The 12,690-nt window shown below is 45.7% G+C and overlaps 1 protein-coding gene across 1 annotated transcript in view; it reads left to right on the top strand.

Annotated features, from left to right (window-relative positions):
- Window positions 1-12,690, top strand: part of LOC132382338 (transmembrane channel-like protein 3) — a 197,271-nt gene that overhangs the window by 150,270 nt on the left and 34,311 nt on the right. Inside the window, exons 6-13 of the mRNA XM_059952466.1 lie at window positions 3,203-3,301; window positions 3,413-3,555; window positions 4,199-4,346; window positions 5,044-5,087; window positions 5,183-5,330; window positions 5,412-5,521; window positions 7,832-7,910; window positions 11,186-11,404. Of these exons, the coding sequence (XP_059808449.1) occupies window positions 3,203-3,301; window positions 3,413-3,555; window positions 4,199-4,346; window positions 5,044-5,087; window positions 5,183-5,330; window positions 5,412-5,521; window positions 7,832-7,910; window positions 11,186-11,404 (990 nt within the window). The remainder of the gene's footprint in view (window positions 1-3,202; window positions 3,302-3,412; window positions 3,556-4,198; window positions 4,347-5,043; window positions 5,088-5,182; window positions 5,331-5,411; window positions 5,522-7,831; window positions 7,911-11,185; window positions 11,405-12,690) is intronic.

The following is a 12,690-nucleotide window of genomic DNA, read 5'->3' as shown; positions in this document are numbered from 1 at the left end:
ACAACAACCTGGAGGAGAGACGGTGAGCAGAACTAATCGCTGCCCAATACAGAGGGAAAGTGATAGCAGTGGCTCCACCCCCAGATCCAGCACAGTTTTCAGCTCCTTATTGTGGACGTTGAAGCTTTGTTCAGAACTTGGACTCAGCAGCCACCTGCGAACACACAACAGAACTACACTACCATCGTCAGATAGGACAGACATCCAACATGTACTAAACCCAACACAAGTTGCTGGACAAGCCTGGACAAATGCAGTTCTTCTCACTTTCACCCTCCAGGCTTTGCCTTATGTACCGTCCTACGCCATCTAATTCTCTGCCCTAACTTGCTCAGCTGACCCCTCTTTTTTGCCAATTCTGTATCTGTGGGAGTGGCTGCATGGGGCAAAAGTTTCTTCCTAATTACCCCTCTCCCATAATTGCTTATTCCTACGTTAAATGTATCCATTCCAGCCACCTTGCCAAGCTGTCTGTGAAGGGGCAGTGTCTGCTTCTCCTACCTACTGCAAACCACCTTGAGGTACATGACTGTCCAAAGCATTGGATTTTACATCTGGAGGTGTGCCTTTGAAGCCCATCCCAGCAACTGGGGAATTTAAGTTAGCATATTTAAATGCTCTGACATAAAAAGTTATTATCAATAACGTTAAGCAAATTATTGGATTGTTGTTAAGGCCGCAAAGACATACCATAGGAGCAGATTTAGGCCATTCAGCCCATTGAGTCTGCTGCACCATTCCATCATGGCTGATTTAGTACCCCTCTCAACTCCATTTGGATACTTCTGTCAGAATGCCATTTCTGGATTGTGGTTTGGTATTGTCCTGCAGATCTCAGTGAACAAATTCCTGCTCCTCGGTCTAAGTACATCAATGGGTGTAGGCTTCCTAACGAACAGTCCTCAGATAGTCAGGATGCACAATGTTCCTCCCTCCCCATCATCCTCAACATCGGTTCTCCCCCAACCCCCGGAGCTGCGTCCTGAGCCCATTGTAGTTCATTCTGCTGACACAAGGCTGCACGGTCAAAGATCCGAACAATCGCATTGTCAAGTTCTCTGATGACATGACCGTGGTGAGACTCATCACCAACGACGATGAGATGGCCTACAGGGAGGAGGTGAGAGAGCTCAAGGCTTGGCACCGGGCAGATAATCAATAATCTTTTCCTCGTTGTCCACGTGACAGTGGAGATGGTTATTGACTTCAGGAGAACAGGAACACACACACGCACACGCACACATTTACATCAGCAGCACAGCCGTGAAAACTGCAAGCAGTTTCAAACTCCTGGGAGCGCACGGCACACACAACCTCCCGTGGGCCCAGAACACATCCTACATAGTCAGGAAAGCTGGCCAACACCTCTGCTTTCCAAGGAGGCTGAAGAGAGCTGGACTTTGCACATCTGTACTCCTGCCGTTCTGCTGACTTGCAGTAGGGGGCACCCTAACAAGCTGCATCGCTGCTTGGTCCGGAAGCTGCACAGTGCAGGCAGGAGGGCTGTACAGCCGGTAGCCAAAACTCCCATTAGATCACCGGCACCAGCTTACCTGCCATCAAGGCCAAGCTTACAGAAAGGTGCCAGAAAAGGCCATTAGCATCATGAAGGACGACACCCATGCAGCTCATAAACTGCTTGTCCTGATCCCAGCAGAAAGATGGCTACACAGCTTCTGCGCCAGGGCCACCAGACTCAAAACAGTTACTTTCCCAAAGCAGTAAGGCTGATCAACACCTCCTCCCTTTAATTCCATTACTACGTTATTATTTCCTGTCAGTTATCACATATGTAGCCTACTGTCACTTTATGGACATACAATCCAATCTAGGTGTATAAGCTATCTTATCTGTTTATATTTATTGTGTGCTGTATTATTATTATTATTATTATTATTATTATTATTATTATTGTGCTCTTGTGATTTTTTTTGTGCTGCATCAGATCTGGAGTAACAATTATCTCATTCTCCTTCACACTTGTGTACAAGAAATTAAATTAAACAATCCTCAGTTTCCTGCAATCTCCCCATAACCTTTGACACCCTTACTAATCAAGAAACATAGAAAACCTACAGTACGATACAGGCCCTTCGGCCCACAAAGCTGTGCCGAACATGTCCTTACCTTGGAAATTACCTAGGCCTTACCCGTAGCACTCTATTTTTCTAAGCTCCATGTTGCCATCTAGGAGTCTCTTAAAAGACCCTACCGTTTCCCCCTGCCCCACTGCTGCCGGCAGCCCATTCCACGCACTCACCACTCTCTGCGTAAAAAAAAGCTTACCCCTGACATCTCCTCTGTACCTACTTCCAAGCAACTTAAAACTGTGCCCTCTCGTGTTGGTCATTTCAACCCTGGGTAAATGCCTCTGACTATCCACACGATCAATGCCTCTCATCATCTTATACACCTCTATCAGGTCACCTCTCATCCTCCATCGCTCCAAGGAGAAAAGGCCGAGTTCACTCAACCTATTCTCATAAGGCGTGCTCCCCAATCCAGGCAACATCCTTGTAAATCTCCTCTGCACCCTTTCTATGGTTTCCACATCCTTCCTGTAGTGAGGCGACCAGAACTGAGCACAGTACTCCAAGTGGGGTCTTGACCAGGGTCCTATATAGTTGCAACATTACCTCTCGGCTCTTAAACTGAACCTTTTAGCATCTGCTTTAAGTGTACCCAGTGACTCATCTTCCACTTGCGTTTGTGTCAATGAATTACTCAGATTCACCACAGCCTGGCTCAAGAAGCTCCTCCTCGTGTCTGTAAAATCTCATGTGGTTCACCCACATCCTTCAGCAAAGGAAATCCAGAGATCCACACAACTTTACTCATCCCTAACGTGTCCTAGTAAGTGTTTCAGAGATGGATAATAGATACCAGGCTGGCCAAGGAGATCCCCTTCCCGTGAATAAATAATCAACATTTCTTTGAAGTTCTTGACAAGATGTTGTGGTAAACTGAACTGAAGGAGCTTCCTAAGAGATGATATTAAGAGGAGGATGGCATTAGGTGTTATAAAAAGATGTAGATCCTTCAACTCTGATTGCCATTGAATGTAATATATCTCCATGTTGCATTGTGTGTTATTGGCTTACGAGCATAAACATATTCAATTCTTTTTCCATTTAGTCTCATATCTGGTGACATCAGTTCAGTAATGTGGATAATGAAATTGCATCTGTTTTTGTTTTCGTAGCTTTTAGCAGGAGCTCCATTTGGCAGTATTCCAAGCAAAACTATTCCTGCGGGGCATGTTGGATCTGCGCAAGATCTGGACACCATCTGGTCACTTGGGGCAAGCATATCACCACTTTTGCCACACAGCCAATATTACCATTCAGTAAATTGCTCAAACGTTTCATTATGCCAGTGTCTGTTTCTGACTTTAACTCTGTCCGTCACACAGGGCTACCTCCAGTACTCCGTTATGTTCTACGGCTACTATGGCAACAAGAGGAAGATCGGTTGGGCAGGCTACCATTTGCCTCTGGCCTACTTTATGGTTGGAATGGCGGTGTTTGCCTATAGCTTCATCATCCTTTTGCGAAAGTAATCATTCTGAAAAAAAAACACACCATCGTCTACGCGGCCAAGAAAGAATTTTGAATTGTTTAGTGTATTTCCTGCTCATTTTGCAACGTTATTAGAATCATTCAGCGTGAAAATTGGGCCCTTCAGCCACCGAGTCCATGACAACACTTACACCAATTCCACGCTAACTCCCACTGGATTCTGTCCCTCACCCACACACTATGTGGCCATTTAACCCTTCCAGATTGTGCGTGTTTGGAATGTGAGAGGAAACAATAGCACCTGGAGCAAATCTAGTCATGGGGAGAATGTGCGAGGTGCACACAGTCGGGATACTACCTGGGTCACTGGACCTGTGAAGCTGTGGCTTCACGTCCTGCATGACTGCAGTGCTTTCTTTAACTCTGCAGGACAAGGGAAGTGGGCCGTGCCTCATTTACATAACTCATTGCCGACTCCCGCCCAGCGTCCATCTTGATTTACATAGTCCTTGATGATGTGAAGCAATAGCCTCAATGTTTAGGTGTTCTCGGGCCCTAACATTCAGGGGTGAGGGTTACGTTTTAGTTTCCAGCTCTGTGTGTGTGACGGGGTGCATGTCGAAAAGCTGGAGGGCGGCATGCGAAAGAATGAAGATATCCTGTTTTTCTCCGCTTCTTAGAATGGCAAAGAACTCTAGGCTGAGCATGGCCAGTGCCTCCGATGAAAACTACACCTTCTGCTGGAAGGTCTTCTGTGCCTGGGATTATCTCATCGGTAATCCCGAGGCTGCTGAGAGCAAGACAGCCGCAGTCATCAACAGTATTAGAGTGAGTGCCTCCCAATAACCCAACCCTGCGGGCATAAGTCGTGGAGTTCTCGAATTTTACCAACCTTTACAATTTTAACATCTTGCCTGCACTTTTAATTAATCCCACTCATTCCCCGGAGATCAGCATGTCCCTCTGCCTGCTTCCACACCCTTTCAGCAGGACCATCGTGGGACACAAACTCATGCTGAATTAAATATTCCTCTCTGTGATGCATCGGTAAATCCCTGTATTACTTTATATCCATCTCCTCTGATCGCCTGGCAATAGTTCCCACTAATTTACTCAAGTGAGGACTCCCCGTGATGCACTATCAATAACTCTCGGAGACGGGAGGCGAACGATAGGCTTTCATTAGCTGCAAGAGACCACGATTAGTAGCAAGAGACCACCACACAACATCCTGGAGACTGACGGGGGAGCAGTGCCTCCAATCGCCTTTATACAGGGGTCTGTGGGAGGAGCCACAGGAGCAGTCAGCAGGGTGCCTGTCCAGACAGGTAGATGTAGTTCACCACACAGGGTCTGTGGGAGGAGCCACAGGAGCAGTCAGCAGAGGGGCGTGTCCAGACAGGTATATGTAGTTCACCACACCCCATTTACTTGATGTGACTTTTGAAAGTGTCCCTGTGTGTGTTAGAACTCCCTATTGATCAGCAGCTGGGTTAACGCAGAACGTAATATTTCATTTTTTAAGGAGGCTATTCTGGAGGAGCAAGTGAAGAAAAAGGACAGAAGCCTGTAAGTATTGGCAGCAATGTGACGTAGAAACCAAACTTGAGCACCCAGTAATAATTCACTCAAAAATAACACGTTTTCCCTTAATGTTTTTACAGGGCAGTGATTATTAGTTTAAGAATCCTTGCTAATATACTGGTGCTTCTCTCATTGGCCGGAAGTATTTACATCATTTACTTCGTTGTTGACCGCTCACAGGAGCTGGAGCGCACTAAGATCGAGTTGACGCTCTGGGAAAAGAATGAGGTATGCACTCGTCCTTGAGTCCGTTTTGGGTGGAAACACTTGCTGCAGAATGCACTCGCTCACTGTCTGCTTTGCATTCAGGTGAGTGTCGTCGTTTCGCTTATTACAATGATTGCCCCTTCCGTATTCGAACTGGTGGCTCAGCTCGAGATGCTGCACCCCAGAACGACACTGCGCTTCCAGCTCGCCAGGTACTTCCCAATCCTGCCCACTGTTCCCATTCCTGCCCACTGTTCCCATTCCTGCCCACTGTTCCCATTCCTGCCTTCTGTTCCCATTCCTGCCTTCTGTTCCCAATCCTGCCCACTGTTCCCAATCCTGCCCACTGTTCCCATTCCTGCCCACTGTTCCCAATCCTGCCCCCTGTTCCCAATCCTGCCCACTGTTCCCAATCCTGCCCACTGTTCCCATTCCTTCCCACTATTCCCATTCCTGCCCTCTGTTCCCAATCCTGCCCGCTGTTCCCAATGCTGCCCGCTGTTCACAATCCTGCCCGCTGTTCCCAATCCTGCCCACTGTTCCCATTCCTTCCCGCTGTTCCCAATCCTGCCCGCTGTTCCCAATCCTGCCCGCTGTTCCCAATCCTGCCCGTTGTTCCCATTCCTGCTCGCTGTTCCCAATCCTGCCCGCTGTTCCCATTCCTGCCCGCTGTTCCCAATCCTGCCCGCTGATCCCATTCCTGCCTGCTGTTCCCAATCCTGCCCTCTGTTCCCAATCCTGTCCTCTGTTCCCAATCCTGCCCGCTGTTCCCAATCCTGCCCGCTGTTCCCATTCCTGCCCGCTGTTCCCATTCCTGCCCGCTGTTCCCAATCCTGCCCCCTGTTCCCAATCCTGCCCGCTCTTCCCAATCCTGCCCACTGTTCCCATTCTTGCCCACTGTTTCCTTTCCTGTCCGCTGTTCCCAATCCTGCCTGCTGTTCCCAATCCTGCCCTCTGTTCCCATTCCTGCCCTCTGTTCCCATTCCTGCCTGCTGTTCCCATTCCTGCCCGCTGTTCCCAATCCTGCCCCCTGTTCCCATTCCTGCCCGCTGTTCCCAATCCTGCCCGCTGTTCCCAATCCTGCCCGCTGTTCCCATTTCTGCCCTCTGTTCCCAATCCTGCCCTCTGTTCCCATTCCTGCCCGCTGTTCCCATTCCTGCCCTCTATTCCCAATCCTGCCTGCTGTTCCCAATCCTGCCCGCTGTTCCCATTCCTGCCCGCTGTTCCCATTCCTGCCCGCTGTTCCCATTCCTGCCCGCTGTTCCCAATCTCTGCTGCCAGTGTGGACCTAGCCACTAGTGATGATACAGTTCAAGCAGTGAATTCTGATCTGCCTGTGCCACTGTAAGTTAAGGCCAGGACACATTTAAATGCACCGAGATGCAGTCCGTGCTCAACTGAGATCCCATGATATGGTGAGGGAAACACCTCAAGTAGGGTGGAGGAGATGGGCAGCGGAGGAGCAGTATCAGTTGCCATCTGTATCGTTCAACATTAGAGGGCACTGCCTAAAATAATCAAACAGGAACTTTGGATTCTTTATCCATTAACTTGGGCTGTAATCTGATTTTTTATTTTGTAATTCTTCTCAAAAGGATCAAAGGTTCCTGTTATATCATAGAACCTTGTGAGAAATACTCGGAAGGTTAGGCTGTACCTGTGGAGAGAGAATCGGGGTTAATATTTCATCAAAATTGGTAAAAGTAACAAAACGGAGAAGAAGATTAATTGTAAAATCAGGTAATTAATCATTGTGAAGTGCTAAAAACCTACTGAGACGTACAGCAGCTATCAGTGGACAGAGGGAGTAAGTTAACATTTCAGATCAGAGACCAGCTTCTGATTTTATTTCATATTTTCAGCATGTGCGTTTGTTCTGATTTTAACACAGCCGTACATTTTTAGTATTCAGTATTTTTACTCTTTTGTGGTGAATTTCAGATTCATTCACATCCTTCTCATTCACCAGCCTTTACCACCACCACTACTTGTATCAGTCAGCCTCCCCTGGTCTCTACTCCACCGCCCACCTTCCATTGTTCCCCTTCTTCATGCTTCTCTTTTCTCCGTAACTTACACCTACCTCGTTCATACCCTTTCCCAACTCTGATCAAAGATCACTGACAGGAAGCACTGATGGGAGGTGAATGAAAGCTGAAATTCACCAGCGTCGAAGTGGGAAAGTGTTGATTGACAAAAATATGAGAATGTTTAACTGAAAAGCAAAAAAAGATTGCAGATGCTAGAAATTTGAAATAAGATTATCATCGGCCATAAACATTAGTTCTTTTTCTCTCTCCACAGATGTTACAGAAAGTTTCATACATCAGATTTCCAGAATGTGTACTGTGCTTTTGGTCTAAGTTTCTTTTCATTTTCTCGCAACTTAAGGAGATCTCACCTCCATTGCAATATATTTTCTGATGTTGCGATGTGAAAAAGGCATTAGCCATGATTTGATTATGAAGCACGGCGTCACTTTCACTTTGGATTTGTTAATTTCCTGTCTGTTCTAACTGCAGGGTGCTGGTGTTGTACTTGGGCAACCTCTACAGTTTAATCATTGCTCTGCTTGACAAAGTGAATAGCATGAGCATGTCGGTAGGTGTTTAAACTTAAAACACTTGTGGTTCCAACAGGGCATTTGATTCAGGGGAACAGTAAGCTAACCCTCAGGGAATCACAGGGCGTTTCCAACACTAAAGTGAAAGATCATCTTCAGGAACGCAAATTCACATTGAACCCATCCGTTACACACAATATCGAAGGAACAGGATCTATATACTTCACTCAATAACTACAGCCTATCCCCATTCATTATAATTTCCCAAGAAATGAAGGGTGCAGAGAAAAGAGGAGCTGATAACTGGCCTAATGTTATTAAGACGAGACTTTATTAAATTGTTTTGCCTTCCACTGTTTAATTCTCTTCTCCTGTCCACCCCACCTTTCCCCTGTATTATTATAAGGACCACAGTTTCATAGTGCTGTCCACCAGCATTATAGAAGGGCTACATCCCTATCATTACTTTCATGATTTTTCATTGAATGCCTTGTTTTAGAGCAGATATGTTCCTATGGGAAGTTTCTATCTCAAAGCACTGCATCTGTGGGTGTACGATCTATAGGCAGGGGAATTCTGATTGACTTGTAGGTAGAAGAGAGGGGATAGAATCAGAATCAGGTTTATTATCACTGTCTTAAACGATGTGAAATGGTGGTTTGCAGTGCAGTGCAAAGACATAATGTTACTATACATTGAAGTAGTGGTCACCAACCTTTTTAAGCTCAAGATCCCCTACCTCGGCCTTAGTGAAAGGCAAGATCGACCCCAGATCAATTAGTTACACGCATGCGCACTGGGGCAGAAAAGACCGGAAGTAAAACCCCGCAACCCAGAAGTAGAAATAACGTGTAACCACCAGGGTGCCCGCCCTTTTTTTGCACCGCAGACCGGTTTAATATTGACAGTATTCTTGTGGACTGGCCAATGATGGGGTGGGGATGGGGAGGGTGGTGGTTGTTAAACACCACTGGAATACTGTATAGTGATACTCGAAGAGGGTTACTTATGTCCAGTCTATTCCGCAATTTAGTTTTCACAGCTCTCGGCACTTGCTTCTGTCCCGCTTGCTCACGTTTTTTCTGCTGAGAAAACTCAGCGGGTTTGTCTTTAAGTACAGGGTGCTTTGGACTCAGGGTACTGAAGCAGTTTTGAGGGCTTCATTGCCTCATTAGACAGCCTCCCGCCCACCCACCAGCTGCCAGATGCCTTGGCCAGGTGTAGCTGTTCGGTAAGGGCCAGAGGTCCCCGTGCTGGGGCCGCAGCGGTCGCAGACTGGAGAGAGCGACTAAGCAAGCGAGGAATGCGACAGGGTGCCCACCCACCCCCATGTAGGATCGATCGACCGACAGAAGTTTGTTTCAGTAGATCACAGTGCGGTAGCTGCTCTTTATGAAACCATGACCCCGAATTAGGTCGTCTGCGAATATTTTAGCACCGGGTTCCCTATGAACATTCGGTGTGCTAAACAGGTTTAGAGGCAGCACTCCAGGCCGGTAGCAACGGCACTTCCCGCCGGCTGCGCGAGGTGGCCGGTGATCCCTGGCGCAAGCGTGTCACCGCGTTTAGGCGGCTGATGACCTCGTGTGGGTTCAAGTTCAACAGTGCGCGTGACAGGGAATAAGCAAAGGTGCGACTGACTCATATTGTTTCCTCGCGGCCCGGTGGTTGGGGACCAGTGAATTACACTGTGTAGTGCGGGGGAGCTACACGCATGCGCACTGGGCAGAAAGAACAGAAATAAAACCCCGCAACCCAGAAACAATCTCTCAACAGTATTTGTGTATTTATTTTTCCTTTTTTTCGGGATCTACTGGGAAAGTCTCAAAGATCGACCAGTCGATCGCGATCGACAGGTTGCCGACCACTACATTAAAGAATAAGTAAGTAGTGCAGAGAAAGGAATAATGAGGTAGTGTTCAGGGGTTTATGGATGACTCAGAAATCTGGTGCCAGAACGGAAGAAGCTGTTCCTCAATTGAGTGCGAGTCATCAGACTCCTGTATCTGCTTCCCGGTGGTAGTAATGAGACGAGGGCACGTTCCAGATAGTGAGGGTCCTTGGATTTCGCTTTCTGGAGGCACTGCCTCTTTCAGATGTCTTCGCTGGCTAGGCAGTTGAGTCCATTGCTGGAGCTGTCTGAGTCCTTAACTCTCAACCTGTTACGATCCTCTATACTAGGCTGCGAAATCCTCTACACACCTGTAAAATTGTACATTTGTAGAAATTTGCAAGGATCTTTGGTGGCAAAATCTCCTCAGTCTCACAACAAGTTGATCCACTGACTTGCCTTCTTCATGGTTACGCCAATGTGTATGACCCAGGACAGATCCTTAGAGATGCAGACACCCCGGATCTTTATTAACTGGAAATCAATTTTATGTGGTCTGAGAAGAGATTACATGTACAGATAATCAAAATTTAGTATTATATTATTGAGACTTCTCTTGAGAATTTGACATTTATAGAAGCAGCAGGCAATATCTGTCAGTTCAGAATGTCTTTAATCGTTAGCTTTTTATAGCTTGACGGGTTTTTACCATTTTCTGCACTTTTATGCCATTTCTCCCCCTTTCCCAGTGATTTGTCCCAGTGCGTATTCCAGATATTGCCCTCTAGGCGTGGCATTGATTAAAAATTGAAAATGTTAGGGCGAGTGGGTATTTTACAAATTCAGCAATAAGCATGATGGAATTGTGGAATTGCTTCTGTTGACTTGCTGGGCTCAAAGAGTTTAATCTCAAGGTGACAGCCGTGTTCAGTGTCAGTAGTTTTGCAGCTATTAGAAAGTTGAGTGTTCGAGAAGCCCAAGTACGCAGTGGCAAAATCCACCATTACATTTAGGATGAGAAGTTAAACTGAGACACTGTCTATCCTGTTAAGTGACCATACATGGTCTAAGTTGGCAGAAATCCTGACTAATATATACGTATCGTTTCAAAAAAATGGTGCTTTGAAATTCATCTCAAACAGATTATTCTACTCCAGAATATTTTACAATTATATCCTTCTGAGGATACAATGAAATGAACTGATCATTAACACATTGCTGTGCAAAAATTGGGCACATTTAGTAAGTAATTCATCGGTTGCAGAGTACTTTAGTGCAACCTAATGTTGGGGAAATTGTTATAAATGTGGACTCCTTATTCTGTTGAATTGTTCGAAGTACTTGTAATTTAAAACAGAATAAATCTAAAACAATCTATATATTCTGAACCTTAAATGTAGTTTGAACAATGAATTGGAAATGATGAACCAGTAATGTTTAATCTAATCTTAGAATTTCCATATGTCTATACACTTCCTACAGGATAATGTTAATGATACGGGCACAGCATTTTTAGCAACCAGAGCCTTCCCAGAGGAGAATCTCTCGACCATTGTACCTGACATTGAGTTGAAGCAGAATATCACATTCAGTTCAGCAGACAACAAAACAAAGCCTATAATCAAGTTTAATAAGACTGCTATATACGACTACAACATCCTGACCCAACAAGATCAATGCTGGGAAACCTATGTAGGGCAGGTTTGTACAAAATGCTTTGCCTTATCCTGTGCCTTGTTGCATTAGAACAGAAAGGTGACTTAATGAACATTGAGCACCTCCAGAACCTCAGTGACGAACTGCAGCTAGCACAGTTCCTGGGATTGATTGACTGATTGAGATAGAGTGCGGAGAAGGCCTCTCCAGCTCTCTGAGCCATATGCTGCCCAAAAGTCTCCCAATTTAATCCTAGCCTAATCGTGGGACAACTGACAATGACCAATTAACCTACCAACCAGTCAGTCTTTGGACCATGGGAGGAAACTGGAACACCCATGGGACAACCCACCTGGTCACAGAGAGAACATACAAACTCCTTACAGGCAGTAGCGGGTCACGTGTGCTGTAAAGCATTGTGCTAACCACTATGCTACTGTGCTGCCCCATTATAAGCCAACTTCCCCCCAGACTCTGTCCATTGGTGAATACTCTGGGTCAATCAGAGAACAACCGGACTCTATCTTATAAGTATGCGTTAATCATGATTGCGAAACAGTATTTTATCCCATCTCCAATACTTATTCAGAACTTCGAAGTGAGTATGTGAAAAGACAATGAGTTAATCTGTTTCCTCCAGAATAGTCTTCATTTCCTAGAAAATCTAGGATAATACTGGAGAATTGGGAACTCTAATTCTTTTGCACCATGCTGTTCTTGAACCTTGAAATAAAGTTTTAGAAATGTGGAGGCTTCAGGTTACAATTCATATAAATTCTGGGAATTCCAGCAATGACACTCAGAGTAGATGATGTGATACGATGACAAAATATCACTCTTAGCAGCTGTTGGAATTTCTGAGCTTAACAGTGAGATACTTTACGCCCTTTGGCCCAAAAAGTCCATGCCAAACTATCGACCTGCATCTGGATCATAGTCTCTCCATACCCCTCCCATCCATGTACGTATCCAAATCTCTCTTAAATATTGAAATCAAACCTGCGTCCTCCACATCTGGTAGGAGCTCTGCTTGCGTTATACCCCTCAAAATTTTGTACACCACTATCAAATCTCCTCTCATTCTTCTACACTCTAGGGAATAAAATCCTAATCTATTCAACCTTTCCCTGTAACTCAGGTCCTCAAGTCCCAGCAACATCGTTGTAATTTTCCCCGTACTCTTTCCATTTTATTGACATCTTTCCTGTAGGTAGATGACCAAAACTCTACACAATACTCCAAATTAGGCCTCAGTAATGTCTATACAACTTCAACATAACAAACTCCTGTACTCAGTATTTTGATCTATGAAGGCCAGTATGCCAAAAGGT

This window comes from Hypanus sabinus, chromosome 28 (genome assembly GCF_030144855.1).
Source record: "Hypanus sabinus isolate sHypSab1 chromosome 28, sHypSab1.hap1, whole genome shotgun sequence".
Taxonomy (NCBI): Eukaryota; Metazoa; Chordata; class Chondrichthyes; order Myliobatiformes; family Dasyatidae; genus Hypanus; species Hypanus sabinus.
This window is presented reverse-complemented; position numbering and strand designations above follow the sequence as displayed.